Raw genomic sequence first — 15898 nt, 5'->3', positions numbered from 1 at the left:
TGAAGTTTTTACAGAAGTCAGTTTTATTAAAATCAAGAACAGAAAACACAAAATTCCCTCTATTTTAAGTTTCTCATAATTTTATCAACAGTTGAAGCTTTGGGTTAAGAAAATAAAAATAGTCAAGCGTACAAGTCCAAAACTTTTGAATAAATTTTTTCCAAACTTCCAAGTATGGACCAGGAGTTTTCCCATCCAGTCTTAAAGCACATTTAAGTACTAATGCCATACTTCCTGAAGAACAGTCTACAATCTGTTAGGCTGTTCTTTTGTTGCGCTCTAGCATAAAATTGTTGTGTTTTCCTTCTTAAAACTAGCATGCAGACACCATCCAACAACTGAGTTCTCAAGCAATGCTCAAATACAGAAGAGGTTAAAATTCTCCTGATTTTTTTTTTTTTTTTTTTTTTGCTGATTTTTAAGTTTCAAATAAGTACTTAATATTACAAATAAAGCATTAATCAAGGTAAGCAACCAGAAACCTAATAACTATTTTTCATGGAGTTTTTAAATCAGTCCAGAAATATCTAAGTACAGCTCATGTTATTCCACTTACACACTTCCTAGAAACCAGCACCTAGTTATAAAGCTGTGAAGAAGTCAGCTCCCTTCTTTGCCCCCCTAAAGGTTGAACTATTACAAGTTCCTATTCTGGGGTCGGCCAGGAGAGCCCTAGTTCTGCACTGGAGGACACCACTTATATCACGTTCCTTCACACTGATGTGATTAGAGTTTTTGGGCTAGTCAGAGCCATCTAAGAGGTGACACATATCTCGTTTCTGTCCATTAATATGGTTAATACTAAAGATGGTACAAGTCTACTGCTGTAGTTCCAGTAGTCACATCTTTCACACAAACCTCAGTTGCAGTTACCCACTAAGTTTTACTTCCCCAACTTCTCTATAATTAGGACTTAACTCAATTTGGTTAAGATCAATGTTAAATGGTGTTCCGAACAACAGCACCCATGCAAACATTTTCTCCAATGTTAACACGATCCTTGCAGCGGTGAAACCAATGCCATCAGCACAGTTGCTTTCAGAAGCGCAACTTCCTTCTTCTCTGCTTTCCTAAAAGCTGGGTCCTACTTGGCAGCCACGTTTCCAGCAAGATTCAGCACTTGCCCAAGGTCACCCTCACTTAATCACACCCAGGTTGATTTGGAGAGGTGCAAGATCACCTTGGATTGGTGAGAGCAAGGACACTGAGGAGGAAAGGCTGAATGCACCCCAGTGCTCCTCCCCTCAGCACAGACAGGAAAGCGGTTGGAAGGAAGAAGTCTGGACTAAGCCTGTCATTTTTAGCTCTTTGAACAACCTTACCAATGAGGTATAGGCACAAGTTCTTCCATCTTTAACAAAAGTGGTGAAAGCCATTGTTTAAAATTCCATGCTATGTGTTTGTTCACACCAGATCAAGACCAAAGGACGGCAGGAGAAAACCTCTGGGCAGGACCACAGGAATGCACCAGATGCTGGACAAGACATGTTTGCTGTGGCTGAAACCGTAGGAGACACTGACTGATCCCAGTGTCCTCATGAACCCTCAATGGACAAACACAAGTGCTGTCAGAATGGCACTTTTGGACTGCCTCTGCTGAAATCCAGCTAACCCTGGCACGGGGTGCTCAGATCTTTTCCTTGGACCTGGCCCAGATTTCCATGGAGGACCCACTCTAATATACAGTGGAAGCTGATCATTCCTTGCATAACAAGGAGGTGCCTCCAACAGATGGGGTTACACACAACCCCAAGAGCAGGCTGTGGATTTAATTAGAAGTGTTGTTAAACAGATATGACTGCAAGAACAGCTCCGTGCCTCGCCTGGTAAGTGCAAAGTGGAGGACACCTCATGAGGCAGGTTTCTGCAAAAATCTGTTAGCAGCATTTCCTTTGCCAGACAGAGGTACAAGAAACAGATTGTTGGGTAAAAAAAATTCCACTTTACTACTCACTTCATATCCAGGAGCTTTATTCTCCGACAGATACAGGAAGTCTCTGCAGAGACCTGCATTTTTTAGGAATGGATACTTAGCTGTTCACACAGCTCCATTAAAGTCAATGGATCCTCCCAAATGAGTGTTCTTAATAGCCTGTAATAATTTGATAGCAATACAAACTGGAGAGCAGACTCCCAGACCTCCATATGCAAGAAATACCTCCGCAAAATCATGGCAATCATAAAACAAATCAGACTGCCTGCTAATAATGCCCCATTTTGAAAGTTCTACGCATTATTGTTAGCGTGCAGATTGTTTTTCTGGGTTGTAAACATCCAACGTAGCTAGTTAGCAATAGCATATGTTCCAGAAAGATAAATACTTTGTAAGGCTTTTCTTACAAACAGCAAATTGACATGGCTGTTTTAAATACTTCTCTCATGCAGAAGCAGTAATCTACATATATTATTCAGCAGCATATGCTGTCCTAGACTGCCCTAATTTTAATAGCCCTGTTTTTAAGAAGAGAAAAAAACTTCAGCCTCTTTTAGAATACAGGTCATCTCAATGCTCAGGTACAAATTTCCTATTGTGCTTTTAGATACACATGATTTTTTATTATTATTATTATTATTATTATTATTATTATTTTTTGGAATCTGTGAGCTAAAGTTGTAATAAAAAATAAAAATCACACACCACTCCAATTCTTGCATCTTCACCACAAAATTAAGAGACAGACAACCTAAAAAAATGTTGTCTGTAGCCAAGGAACATAAGTAGTTTCAATGTTAAAAAGAAGCTTGCTGGAGCAAAACACATCACAACTGTTATACTTCTTTTTCTTTATAATGAAAAATAAACAGAAGTATGCACCCAACTGCACATTCAAGTTTTTACCTGTAATTCACTACTTATTTCAAACTGGATAAATATTGGCTTAGGGTACAGAACTCATAAAAAGTCTTCCAGAATAAAGACATTTTAAGAGCTTTATTAGGAAGACCAATAAGAATAGACAAAGGGAAGTTTATGACAGAAATATGAGCACAAGAGCACATACTACTGTAGATGGCACCCCATCTTTCTTTAAGTCTTCAAAACTTAAGGCATACCACCTATCCTTGCTGGATTTTTCCTGGAAGACTGTCCAGCTCTGCATATTGCCTAGGAAGAGCTCTGAACAGCCTTGTACCACAGCAGATAAAGCACCGCAGTATACAGAATGTAGTTCACATTTTGATATACCCGTTCTATTAATGAGTTTACAAGTGATGCTATCAGATAGAGAGGGATGCAATGAAAATACTTGCATACAAGTCAGATGCATTCATAGCAGACAAAACTTGGGAGAAAAAGTATAGTTATACTTGTATCAGCTCAAAGTCCACATGCTACTCAGATACTCAGAAAGGCATGCTGCCCTCCTAGAAGGCAACAGCTCAAGCCATGGCAGCAAAAACCCTTATCAGGGAGATGGGCTCAGTTTCGAGGAAAGCCATAGGGGAGAGAAGGTTTTCAGATGCTGATGTTTTCCAATCAATTGAGCGTGTGCAGAGCTAAGCCAGACTCCGCAAGGCTTTGTGCAGCTCTGGCTGTGTGCAACTCTTTACCAGAGACATCTCTGCGCACCACCAGCACATCTCAGCTGGTTCTTTGAGACACTTCTGTTTGATCAGCACTATCTTGCTTTTAGCTGCAGACAGCTCAAGGCAGTTGCTGTTCATCGAAGAGATTGTTTCCCTCTGACGCCAACAGTGCTTCATCACTTAATGCAACAAGACACTCCAAGCATGTTACTGGCATACCAAGGAGGGGGGCTGACAGCTAACCCCGTGGCATCTTGCTCCAGAAGTCCCCCATACATCAAGAGGCAGGGATGGGATTGGGTCTTCCATGGGGAACAGCCTCACCTCCAAAGCTTCCCGGTGCTGTTACATGCCACAAGCACTTCTGATGCTGGTGCCTATACCCTGAGGAGCAGGCTTCAGGGACACCACCTGCTACCATTTCAAGCCTCCAGCACTTACTTCTGCGTGCACCTTGATGGTGGCACCAGAGAATACCCTTAGAGCAGCTTCTGTGCTCTATAATCCTTGAACAAATTGAAATGTTGCTTCCAGCAACCCCAAGTTTAGGTGTGGATACAGGAAGAGTACATAAGCTGTAAAAACAGGGAGCTCAATATAAGTGTTAGGCCGCAAACAACATGTGCTGCCAGGAGCCTCCCACCCATGGGGACAGGTGGGTCCCCTTTTAATGCTCTTCAGGCAAGTTATCATCCCGTGATGGAAAATAAACAAACACACACCCTTCCCAGTGTGATATATTAAACTGCTTTATCGTGCTCTTCATAGAAGCAGGATTCTGGCCTCTGGGGGAGGGAAAGGCCACGTCAGAGGCTGTAGCCAGAGTTAACATTGGACCCGTGAACAGCAACAGCTACAAAGTCAGGCTCACCAGCCTAACAAAAGTTCTTGATTTCAAAGATTCATTCCTGTTTGATTCTTAATTGTTCAGCGAACACTCGGTTGACCCAGTTCACCCTAAAGTGAAGCCCGAGTGTATTCACAAGCACTGCACATTCACCTGTCCTTAAGGTGAGAACACAGGGACTGGCCTTTTCATGAGAGAGAGGAAACACTCCTGTAAAATAATCCTCAAAAAGGTCACATCTGTATCACAGAACAAGACCTTACTTGACAATCACAATAACAAAAAACAAAACAAAACAAAAAAAAAAACTTTTCAGGCTCAGAAGCCATAAAACAACCCTGGTGTTTTATGTAAGTAGACACAAAGCAGTTAATCAGATGAAAGTTGATGGCAAGAAGCCCTCCGTGCAACAGTGTCTCCTCCCCCAAAACACAGGTCCACTGGTCATCGATGGAAGTGCTGCTCACAGAACAAAGCTGATTTGTTTTGTTTTAAGGAACTCTGTAAGGTCGCACATTTGCGCTGTCAGCAGTTTTCTGGAACACAATCTCCGCCGTGTCAGCGCTAATAACAAAACAGGGCCAGATCATTGGCTGAGGGAATTATTTTTCTCCCTATAAGGATGGAAAGAATTGGGAAGAGAGCTCTTTCTCATGAATATATTTGGCTCTGCAGAAGACACATGTGATACAAATGTTGCTATGGAAACTATTCTATTAAATAATATTAACTAGAATTTACATATTTAAAGTGCACATAAACTGTTCAGGTACAAAATGAATTAGCCTACATGTGATCTTGAAATTACAAAGTGAGGCCTCTCAGAATTGAGATTTTTCTTTCAAAAGAGGTTCGATTTTGAGCAAGCTGCTTTTCTGCACCCCTTTATATCCAAATCTAGCACCTGCACCCCAGTTATTCAAAAAAGCATTTCTTGAGATAATTTGTAGATACAAGTGCTGCTCCTAGTTCCCTTGGTGATGGAATTACCATAGCGTTACAGAAAAAAAAACAGGAGCTGAATTCAGTTTGAAAAAACAATGCCCTCATTACAGTTATGCCACCATAATATTGAAATGTATTTAAATAACTCCCACTGACACCTCCCCACACAGCACCAGATCTCTTCTCCATAGGCAGGAGCAGGTTTCACCTTCTTAATGCTTTCAGGGCACGGGAAAGTTTTTTAAAAGTTTCCAGGTTAGTGTATTAAGGCTTATGCTATTTTTTGTTTCCTACCTCCAAACCCCTGGTTGTCCAACAGCCCTTCACAGCTACCACCACCCAAAAGAAACAAACCCAGAAGCTGCTTACACAGTTCCTTCTCCTCTGAAGGAGCCAAACTCCCATTTGCCACTGAGTAATATTGAATTCAAGCTTTTCTAAAATCAGGTGGCAACCCCAGGTGCTCAGTCAGCTTCAGCTGTGCACTTCCACACCTGATCAAGGAGGAAAACTCACCACCGAGCAATGAGACTGGGTAGCTGGGCTGTGTACTGAGAAGTGGGTACCAACAGTTGCACCACTGCTGCAAGCAAACAAGCCTGTCCTTCCTTTAAAGGACTCAGGTTAATCATAATCAACCCAAGTATCCACTTTCACTGGAATGTTATAAATAAGGACACTGGTCTCCTCAGCAGCTTATAGACAATGCAAGTTGCAGAAAGAAGCCTGCAGCTATAGTTCAACTATCTATTCATAGTAGAGGCGCAATAGCCTAAACTGAAAACCAGGAGAGAAAGGCATGACCGTTAGTTAAACTACCAATTCCCAAACAAGTGGAGCATCAGGATTTGAATAGGTCACCTCATGCTTGTAGCACAGGCACCAAATCTAACCAGTGACAGACAGATAAAAGCAGCCACAGCTCCACAGCTTCCCTCCTCACCGCTTCCACACCGCTGAAAAGTCTAGGGGGCAATATGCCCAGAGCTCAGGGAAGCCAAGGAAAATGAATTCTGGGCTCTTCACTTGAAGAAATCTATAGCCATGGCCACTCTTTGCTCTTTGCTGAGACTTTACAGAAACATTTGCCATCAGCCCTACCACCTTTTTGACACTTTCCAGCCATTGATACAACAGAAGCCATTGGAACAAGAAGAAATTAGATCAAATAAAGATTAGATCTGTCTTTACAAAGAAAAGAGTTAAAGGTTCCATTTTCATAGACTCCGTGCCTTTCTCCCTCCTTCTCTCCCCCTCCCCCCCTTTTATTTTAAACATTAAACTGGCAAACGTATCTCTACTAAGAGGACATTGAACATCTCACCACCACCTCCAGAGAATTTTGGAAAGCTTAAATAACAAAAGCCAGAGGCATTGACAGAATTTATGTCCATCTCAGAATAGATGCACCTTATTCATGTACCTGTTAGGTTTCACTGTCACAGTACAGAAAGATGTACCAAAGTTTAATCTTGCCCTTTATTTATGCAGGCACAAACTGAATAACAATATATACCCAGTGCTGAAAAGATAGTCAGAATACACTAATCCTGCCAACTTCACTACAAGTTCTCTCATAATGACGTTATCTCCATCTGTCACTGAACCATGTGGTTCTTAAAGAATAAACAATGCCCATACATAAGGTACAAGAAAAGCAGCATCTTCCATTTAGCGATGTCTGCTGGAATATGTTAAAATGCTTTCTACTTTCCAAACAAGTCAGGGAGATGCAAGTTAACAGAACCATAGAGAATCCGTTGAACATGGGTATAAAGAGAATGAAACTTTAATTGTAACAAGCCAACAAAAACTTTCAGATGACCACACACGCCATAATAAATCTTGATGTAAAACTCATGCTATGCACAATTTGGAATTGTCAAATTAATCACTTCTCAGTAAGCACAAGAAATGAGTTGCTCTCCCGTCGTGCAAGGCAGATACACCAATTAAAGCATTTTATATGCAAAGCCTCCCTCCTGTTTAACCCCCCCATAAGCCCTGCTGGCTCAGCGAGGGAGCCAGGAAGCATGCAGCTCGCAAGCCCCGTGGTTGGAGCAGCACAGGTAGTTTGCTCAGGGGAGCAGCAGCCCATGGACTGTTGGAACCAACCGGGCTTTGAGAAAGCACATGCCAAAGAACCACAGGGAACTGGCCTGCTGCTACTGCTGCACACCTAGCAGCTACAGCTGAAACTAGGAATGTGTCATGGAAGTACATGGTAAGACTTAAAATAAGTTTAGAATGAAATAAGGAGTCAGGGGGCAGAGGGAAGAATTTTTCATTTTGTGAAACTTCAAAGCCCTAGAAGCTATCAACAAAATCTTCTATTGTCCCACAAAAGAGCTCAAACCCCTGATTTGCAGCAACCCACCCCGGCACCCCGAGCCTCCCGCAGCCGCAGCCCTCCAGCTGTGCAGAACCGCTGCCCAGCCCGAGCCCCCTGCGCCCCCAAAACCCCGCTCCCCGGGGGCCCTGGCACCTCCACCCCTCGCCTTGCCCCCGGCCGCCCCCTTCCTCACCGGGGCTCCGAGCCCTGGGCGCTGCCCCAGCCCCGGGGACATAGGCAGAGCCGGGAAGGAGGCAGCATCCCCATCTCCGAACGGGAGGGAGAGGAAAAAACAAAAGAAATAGATATACATGTGCACGCACGCATGTATATGGTACATAGATGTATGCGTTTAAGACGCTTTGATTCTTCCCCACCCTTCCCTAAGGTATTTTTTTATTGTCTCCCCTGCAGAAACACCCAGAGAGCACAGTCTGCAAAAAGAGGAGGACAAAGGAGAGGAGGAAAAACGGGGGAAAAAAAGACCCCAAGGCAGGTGCCCCTGGGGTAAGCTCGGGAGAGGACCAGCACTCACCCCCAGCCTCCTGCTTCGGATGCGCACGTAGCCCTGCTTCACGATGTCGTTGAAATTGGAGGCCATCCTTCCCCGGGCAAGTTGGCGGCGGCTCAGGCAGCCCGCATGGCGAGCAGCAGCCTCCGCAACCGCGCCCCGCTCCGCACCGCCCCGCGGAGCGCCCCAGCCCCTGCCCCGCGGCGGGCCGGGCCGGGGGAAGGGCTCCGGGAGCGCCCGCCCTGCGCCCACCCCTCGCAGCCCCCCCCGGCCCCGAATCCAGCCCTAGGGAGCAAAGGGCTGGGGGGTGCCCCCGGCGCGGCGGGGGGGTCCGGAGAGGGGCTCGAAGCTGCCTGCTGTGGGTGATGGCGCCCCGCGGAGCGCCCGGCCCCTAGGTGCGCTCCTGCAGGTGGGGCAGCCGGGAATAATCAGATCTGCTCATTTGGGGAAACGAAGCTGGGACCCGTGGTTTTCCCCGGAAAAAATGGGTTTCCCAGAAAGTCTTGCAGATGCCTGAAAGTCTGCCAAGTGGCTCGGCTCCAGCATCTCCTTCTAAAGACCCGTAACCCGAGTGGTTGTCCTCTGGCACGCTTCGAGTCGTGGAAATGTCACACGAGCACATGCGGCATTTTCCAGGCAAGGTGCGGTTGCAGTAATGAAAGACCTTCTTCTGGCACTGGGCCCTGGGGTTGCCTTCTGCATGCCCCGAGTTCTTCTCTTCCAAGAACATGCAAACACTGCTGAGTACGCCAGTGAGCCCAGGAGGCGGGGGCTCCAGAGATTGCTTGTTCTACATGGGTTACCTGTTAGTGGTACGCTATAAATACTACGTCCTGGAAAGAGGGACATACATCATAACATCTTTTAATAGCATTCCAAATATAAGCAGTCTGAGGAGGAGGTCAGCCAGAGGACTTTGACTTTGAGAATCATCCTGCCCTGAAAATTACAAACTGGGTAGCAAGAAGGAAGGCAGAGCAGAGAATCACCAAGGAACATAAAAGAGAGAAAGCCTCACATCTGTGCCAAGCCCAAGGCAAGGTAGCAGCAATGTTTGTTTTTGTTTAGTTGTTCAATGACTACGACACTCACCTGTGATTAAAACTGGCCCCTTTCTGGTTTAGATGTATAGCTCCTTCATTTTAGAAGCAGCCACAAATAACACTGGTTGTCTCTGCTGTGGTAACAGTGTGGTGTTTTTTGTTCTTGCCTGAAGAGGTGGTTATGCCTTGTGAGGTTTTACAAACCTTTAATTGAACAGGTGGTTGCAGAGGTAGAGAGCAAGACTTTCTAGCTGGAGGGCTAATTCGCTTAGGATGAATGAAACAAGTCTGCAGTCCTTGCCTCAGAGTCTATGCTATTATTTTACACTTCCCTCTCTTTTTCACTAAGCTATTTTACAGAACACATAAAATAACACAGCTTCAGATAGAAACCAACAAACAAACAAACAAACAAAAAAAAACCTTCAACACCTTTGCACCAAATACAACAAATGAGAAGATTATTGAGACAAGCCCTCGCAGTAGGATAAAATGTCCCCAAAAGAACTCAGAAGTTGCATAGGCACTTCATTGCCAAACTGCTAAGTTATATAATCTTCTTAAGTATGTTGTATACAACCAAAAACACTGTTAATACCAGTTCCATAGCACCATTTGTTAGATCTCATTACTGATTGAAAGCTAGAAGAGTTAAGACACTCAGCCTGCTTCATCTTGCATAGACACATGAATTCAGTGCACAAACATATTTCACAATCTCAAGTACCATAAAAACACTAATGCTGGAAGAATCAAGTATATTCTAAAAACAGAGAGCATTTATTTTGATTTCAAAGGCATTTGTGGCAGGAAACAAATTACAGAGCCACTTTAGATGTTTTTTTCAGCAAGTTTAGACTTCTTTTCTAATCTCTTCCAGTATCTATAAACATATACTGCTGATTTCATTAGCCACTAGCATATTCTTGCAGGTAAACACATTCCTAAGAGCTTTACTAAGTAAAGGTTGACTTAAGCCTGTGCTTATTCTTTGATGAATTCAGATATTAGTGTCCACTTACGTTTTTACTTTGAATAATATAAATAAATCCCTTGCACATGCTATGGTTCAAAGAAAAAAAAATGAATTTTAATTTCCATGTGTGCAATATGTTTCAAGAATGTGCCAGAAAACTCTATTGTTTATGTTTTCAGCCCGGTACTATCACTAGGAAAAAAAAAAATTGTTTACCAGGTTTTCAATACCAATGCAAATGTGTTCTCTCACTGTTTTGACAGGAGTCCTTCTTTCCTTCCTCCCCCTAGGGGTCTATTGACCATTTGCACTCCCAGTAAGGAAATGCTGCACATGTTTATCTGTACTCAAAACTGTATAAAACCTTTTTAATAAGCTTTCATTGAAATGCAGATTCTTTTCCTTTTAATGACAATGTTATTACTGTTATTTCTTATGAAGCTAGAATCAGGGGTCACTTTGAAGTACTAGACTGCTGCTAATAATTTCAGTGGTTTATTGTTATATCCTAATCTCATAGTAATGTATCATTGTATAAGCTCATTTGCTATTAAGGCTCTGAAAACAGAAATCACTGTTACACATTTCAACTGAAAATGAAGGTATCATTTTTTTCTAAATGCCATACTAACATTTCAAAAAGAATTACATTCACCTTATTATATTTGCAGCATGCCATCCCCTGTGTCCATGACATTATTTCATCACAGTCTAAAGGCGATATTTGACAAACATCTCTGACACTTACCAGGTTAAACAATAAGGAAACTGCAGAGGACATTTTATGGAAGCAGTATTTTCTGTGAAAGTTATTTCCTTGAACAGATGGAGCTGGTGCTAGTCAAGCATTGCCTGACAAAAAAAGTTTCTGATTTGATCACCCTGAAATGATTTTCTGGAAACGTACAACACGCATCAATATTTTTTTTAAGAAAAGCTCCCATAACATTTTGTTTCCATAAGGTCAAGATGCCAACATTTTTCCACTATTGTTTTGACTTTTTCAGAGTAGTTTAGAAATGATAACGTCACAATGAAGTGTTCTGACCTTATCAAGTACTTTGAGGTTACCAGAATGCAATATTTCAAATCTAGTACCTCCATGAAAAGGATTTGACGTTCCCATGTCTAATTTTACTTTGGAGTCAGATAAATTTTGACATTTAATTTTTATTTTTGCAGTGGAAATTATGAATTTAGACTAGTTCTAACTGCAAGTAATACAACAGATAATGAGCAAACATTTAAAAGTATCATTACTATTAAAAAAGGTTTATTTTTTAACTATACTATTGCAAACCTTTGATTATTTTTTTTATTTATTTAAAGCCATATCTGTAGAGCTGCCTTGCATCATGAAGCAAATCTTGCTCACTCATATTTCATTTTGAAAAATAATAATAATAATTTAAAAAAATTACTCTGAATTTACTGTATTTTGCAATGTGGACATTTGATTAGTTTTGTCTTACAATCATAGTTTGTTCTGCTGCTGGTGCTAATGCAAAACCATACACTGAATTCACAGTACAAAACTGCTCTGGAATTCCCATCCTTCACCATTTGTGTATCATACTAATTGATTTTGAATGAATGAATTCCGTAGAAATGGAGGGACTTCTCAGATACATTTCTCTATTCTCACATCTTCTTCTGTGTCTTTATTTCCAACATGCCAGTAAGGCTGCACAGCACATCTTCAGGCAGAAGAGCAATTGTCACAGAATTTAGGAAACCTTTGTGAGATTTGGGCTAGACTGAGGCATCTTTCCTGGTAACTGAGGGCAGAACCCTTGGTTAAAACATCCTCATTCGCTACAGGGATTTTTGAATACATTAGGTATAAAGTTGCATTAGAGAAATGCACTCACAGGTCACTGGCAGAATTACCATGCAGATGTCAGTCAGTGTCAAAACATGAAAATTCATGAGACCAAATGGTTAACTTATACCTCCACTGCCACCACCATAAAATAACAGAAGCATGTAGACACTTTAACAGTAAACAGGAAAGTGCTGTCAGCATAAGTAACTGGTAATCAATATTTAATGAAAATAAATAATCTATTAACCTGGCTAACGTGTAATTTTGTATAGCAATATTGCAGCAGTAGGCACTGAAATTACCTTGCCTCTGCACAATTCATTCAAATAATTTTGCTTCATGTAGGCCAAGGTGGTGAGAGGCAGAAAAGATAGTGGGAGAAAAAAAAAAAAAAAAAAAAAAGCAGCAAATGAAATGCATCTGTTTACTGGAAACTCTGTTTCTGATTGAAATATTTTGTCCCTAACAAAATTACTGTCAACAGAGTGCATGTTAAGACAGAAATAAATATATACTGACTGAATCTGCAAGCAAAGTGAATCCAGGGTAACATTAGCTACCGAAACACCCAACATTCATTTTGCTTGCTTTGTATTTCTGTGACAGCTACAAGCATTTAAGCAACTTATTCGTTGTCGCTCTCCTGAAGACATACATCAAGGGACCTTCCTGCATCTGCAGAACATGGCTGGAGGGATTAAGCAGGACTGAGTGGCAGGTCGCAAGGTCACCATCCATCCTTCCTGTTCCTACGTGTAATTTATCAGAGTCTGCAGTGTATCAAAGCACAGCTCTGAGACTGACAGCTCACTCTGATCTTTGGCTATGGAGGAGCTGGAATGTTATAATCTGTGCAATTGCAGCCTTCCCTGGCTGCCTCTTTGGTATTTCCAGTCCAAGCCAGCACAAGAACATTATTCCCAGAGGGGGTCCCAAAATACACAACTGTAGTATTTGTTGAGCTGTGAGTAGGCAATGCAGCAGTGCCAAAGACCGAGACCTTAGCAACAGGTTATGCAGGTTATGCCATGGGCCCAGGCAAGACTCATTCACATTTGTGTTTTTGGACTTTGCTGCACTTCTTGTGGAGGTGGGTTTCACTGGGGATGGCCCAGCTACACCTGACAGCATGTTTTTTAAAACATATCTGCTAAGTAGGATTACCTGACATAGCAGTGGTATCGTAGTGCCTGTGCATGGCCTAGTCCTCTAGATGCACAGACAAGGGGATGGAAGTGTGGTCAAGAGTGCTGGGCAGACCTCCTAGGCCCATTTCTTGCCCTCTTGGCTGATTCTTCTGTCAAGGAGTGAAATCTCATCCTAAAAGCTCTAAATGACAGCAGATCTCAGCTATTGACTGCTTACTTCTCTATAATTGTGCCCCTCTTGCCATACTGGCTGCTGCTGCCAAGACAGACCCAGTACAACCTTTCTTGAAATACAGTCATGACACTAAATCAGAGAAAAAAGATGCAAGTCCTTAGTTTCCCCTCTCATGGAAAGCATTAGCAGCTCATGCAGAAGGCTCTCAGTAGGGTAGAAAGTCCAGAGCTCAGTTCTGGAGCTACCAGGGACAGCCTGAAGTTGAACAATTTCTCCAAGAGATCCTCCAAAACAGGCCCTACCATCACTGAGGTTAAAAGATAAATACCTTCTGGGGCAAGGCAGCACTTTCCAAGACAGTGAAAAGGTATCTCAAGACTCAAATTGCCAACATCAAGCTGTGAGTGGGATTTAGCAGACAAATTTCTATGAACCATGACATAAACAGATGTTTTGCCTATTGTGTGCTCACTGAGGAACTTGTCTGGGACAGTGTTAATGATAGCCAGGGAAATATTTAAGCCAGGCCCTATATTTAAAGTTATCTGAAAATCTGTAGGACATCCTATAGGAACCTAAACCTTGTCTCTGCTAATGCTGTCTAGGCAGAGGGTTTGGGGTTACTACTAGCACTGAGACTGTACTAAGCCTCATCAGTATGCTGGTTGCTATTGCAGTGTATTTAAATAAGATATTTTTTATTATTATGGAGCAAGAAAAGCATCCCCCAAGTTTCAGTTTAAACACAAATATTAAGACTCTCACTTGAAAATTCAAATAGAAACTTCTTTACATTATATCACAATTTTAAATGTGAGCTGTTTCCAAATTAGACTTCAATCTATGTATTCATGGATATTCCAATAGCGATTGATCGCAGTGAGATTTATTTTCCATTGTTTTGCCCGAAGTACTAATTACTGAGCTCATGTCAAACTAATTTGATGTCTATGTTAACAATATATCTACAAGGCAAATTCTTATCCTGACTCAGTGCATATTTAAGGATTTATTGCTGCATGTCTACTGAAAATTTATGCCTGAAAGTTTTTTGATCTTTTTGTTGCTGTTAAATGAGTTAGAAAAAACTCTGTATTCTAATTATAGTATTTGCAGATGGCATTTGGAAAAGATGTCAAGTAGTGTCAGTTTGCAATGCAGAGTTTGATATTGTGTGCTGCCTTCTATAATCAGTAGATTTGCGGGCTGGATTTTAATGTTTCATTTTGCAGTTAAGCAGTTAAATTTGTGTAAGCATTTACCAAAACGGGGCACCTGGATAAAATGAATGAATGAAAAACTAAATATCATTCTCCACCGCAGTATGACTTGCAGCTCAGAAAAGCTGAAGCTCTCCGAGAGCCCTACACGTTGGAGCTATTGAATGAGGAAGGTATGAAGGATGGATTTTGTTCTCCGCATCATTCTTCCAATATGTCAATCCCTTTACATGGAACTAGTGAACGAAGGGTTGTGCTTTGTGATGCACTAAGAAGCAAGCTATTTCCCTTTAAAAGAAAAACAAAAGACTAAGAAAGAATGATGATTGAATCACAGTACCTTTATACTGAAGTATTGGAGAAGATAGCTAACTAAAAAGATGTACTTTCTGACTGTCCTTAACTAGAGCCGAGACAAAAGACTGCATTAATCACCCTCCTGCACATGCAATTGGGAACACTCAGTTCACATAGAAAACCAGCATCTCATTTCTTTAAAAAGGTAGCCCATATTTACAGATTTCTTAACTAACTTTAAAGATGGAAATTCAAAACAGTTGTTACTAAACGAAAGACTAGCTCAAATAACGCAGACTCCAGGACAGTAATTCATTCTTTATTACACAGAAACAAATCTAGTACTTGTAGTAAATCTAGCCCTCTCCTCAAGAAATGATCAGAGACATTTGCATAACTCCATAACACCACATAGTGAGAGGCTCTGTATGGAAAATAGATTTTGTAAACTTCTGTGAACTACCCATCAATTGCAAGTGCTTTAAACTGAGTCACTTGTGACCTTTCTTTGTGAGACACAATTTATTAATTGCATTTGCACTGACAATGCTGAAGATTTAAGGGGACTTGTCTGGGTTCGTTTCTTAGTACAGTGGCAATGTCAACTACAGCGCTTCCTAGTCTATTTTCCCAAACCACAAAGACAAGTCTAGACCACAAATAGGAAAGGCTTCTCAAAGACTACTTGGCTCCTCAGATTTCCCATGGTCTTGGTCAAAAATAGTGTGGGATTTCATTCCACATGCCCTCAGCCCCTGAGGGCTGTAAATATTGCTGTTGTTCAAGACTTTGAGGAGGAGATGCAAAAACAGGCTTAGATTGTCTAAAATAGCAAAAGATTGCCAAAGGGTTAATTTCAATTATGTGTCAGGTCACTCAAAAGTAATGCAAAAATGTGCATATATATATATATATATATATATATTTTTTTTTTGACTGCAGGATGTGTCAGTAAAAATATTTGTTTACTATTACCCAAAGTTTATTAAGTTTTCTAACAAAGCTGTGATAAATTGAACATCTGGATGTATTGGGTAGAATACACAGACCT

The 15898-nt window shown here is 41.6% G+C and overlaps 1 protein-coding gene across 3 annotated transcripts in view; it reads right to left on the bottom strand.

Moving 5' to 3' along the window:
- The window catches only part of DOK5 (docking protein 5), a 43000-nt gene extending 34519 nt beyond the window's left edge, over positions 1 to 8481 (bottom strand). For all 3 annotated transcript variants that reach the window (XM_084296482.1, XM_084296484.1, XM_084296483.1), the window contains exon 1: positions 8188 to 8481. In XM_084296482.1, the coding sequence (XP_084152608.1) occupies positions 8188 to 8253 (66 nt within the window). In that variant the 5' untranslated portion in view covers positions 8254 to 8481. The remainder of the gene's footprint in view (positions 1 to 8187) is intronic.
- Positions 8482 to 15898: the final 7417 nt, after the last annotated feature.

The sequence above is a fragment of the Netta rufina genome (genome assembly GCF_964035555.1).
Source record: "Netta rufina genome assembly, chromosome: 16".
Taxonomy (NCBI): Eukaryota; Metazoa; Chordata; class Aves; order Anseriformes; family Anatidae; genus Netta; species Netta rufina.
The sequence above is the reverse complement of the archived record's forward strand: the minus strand, read 5'-3'. Positions and strand labels throughout refer to the sequence as shown.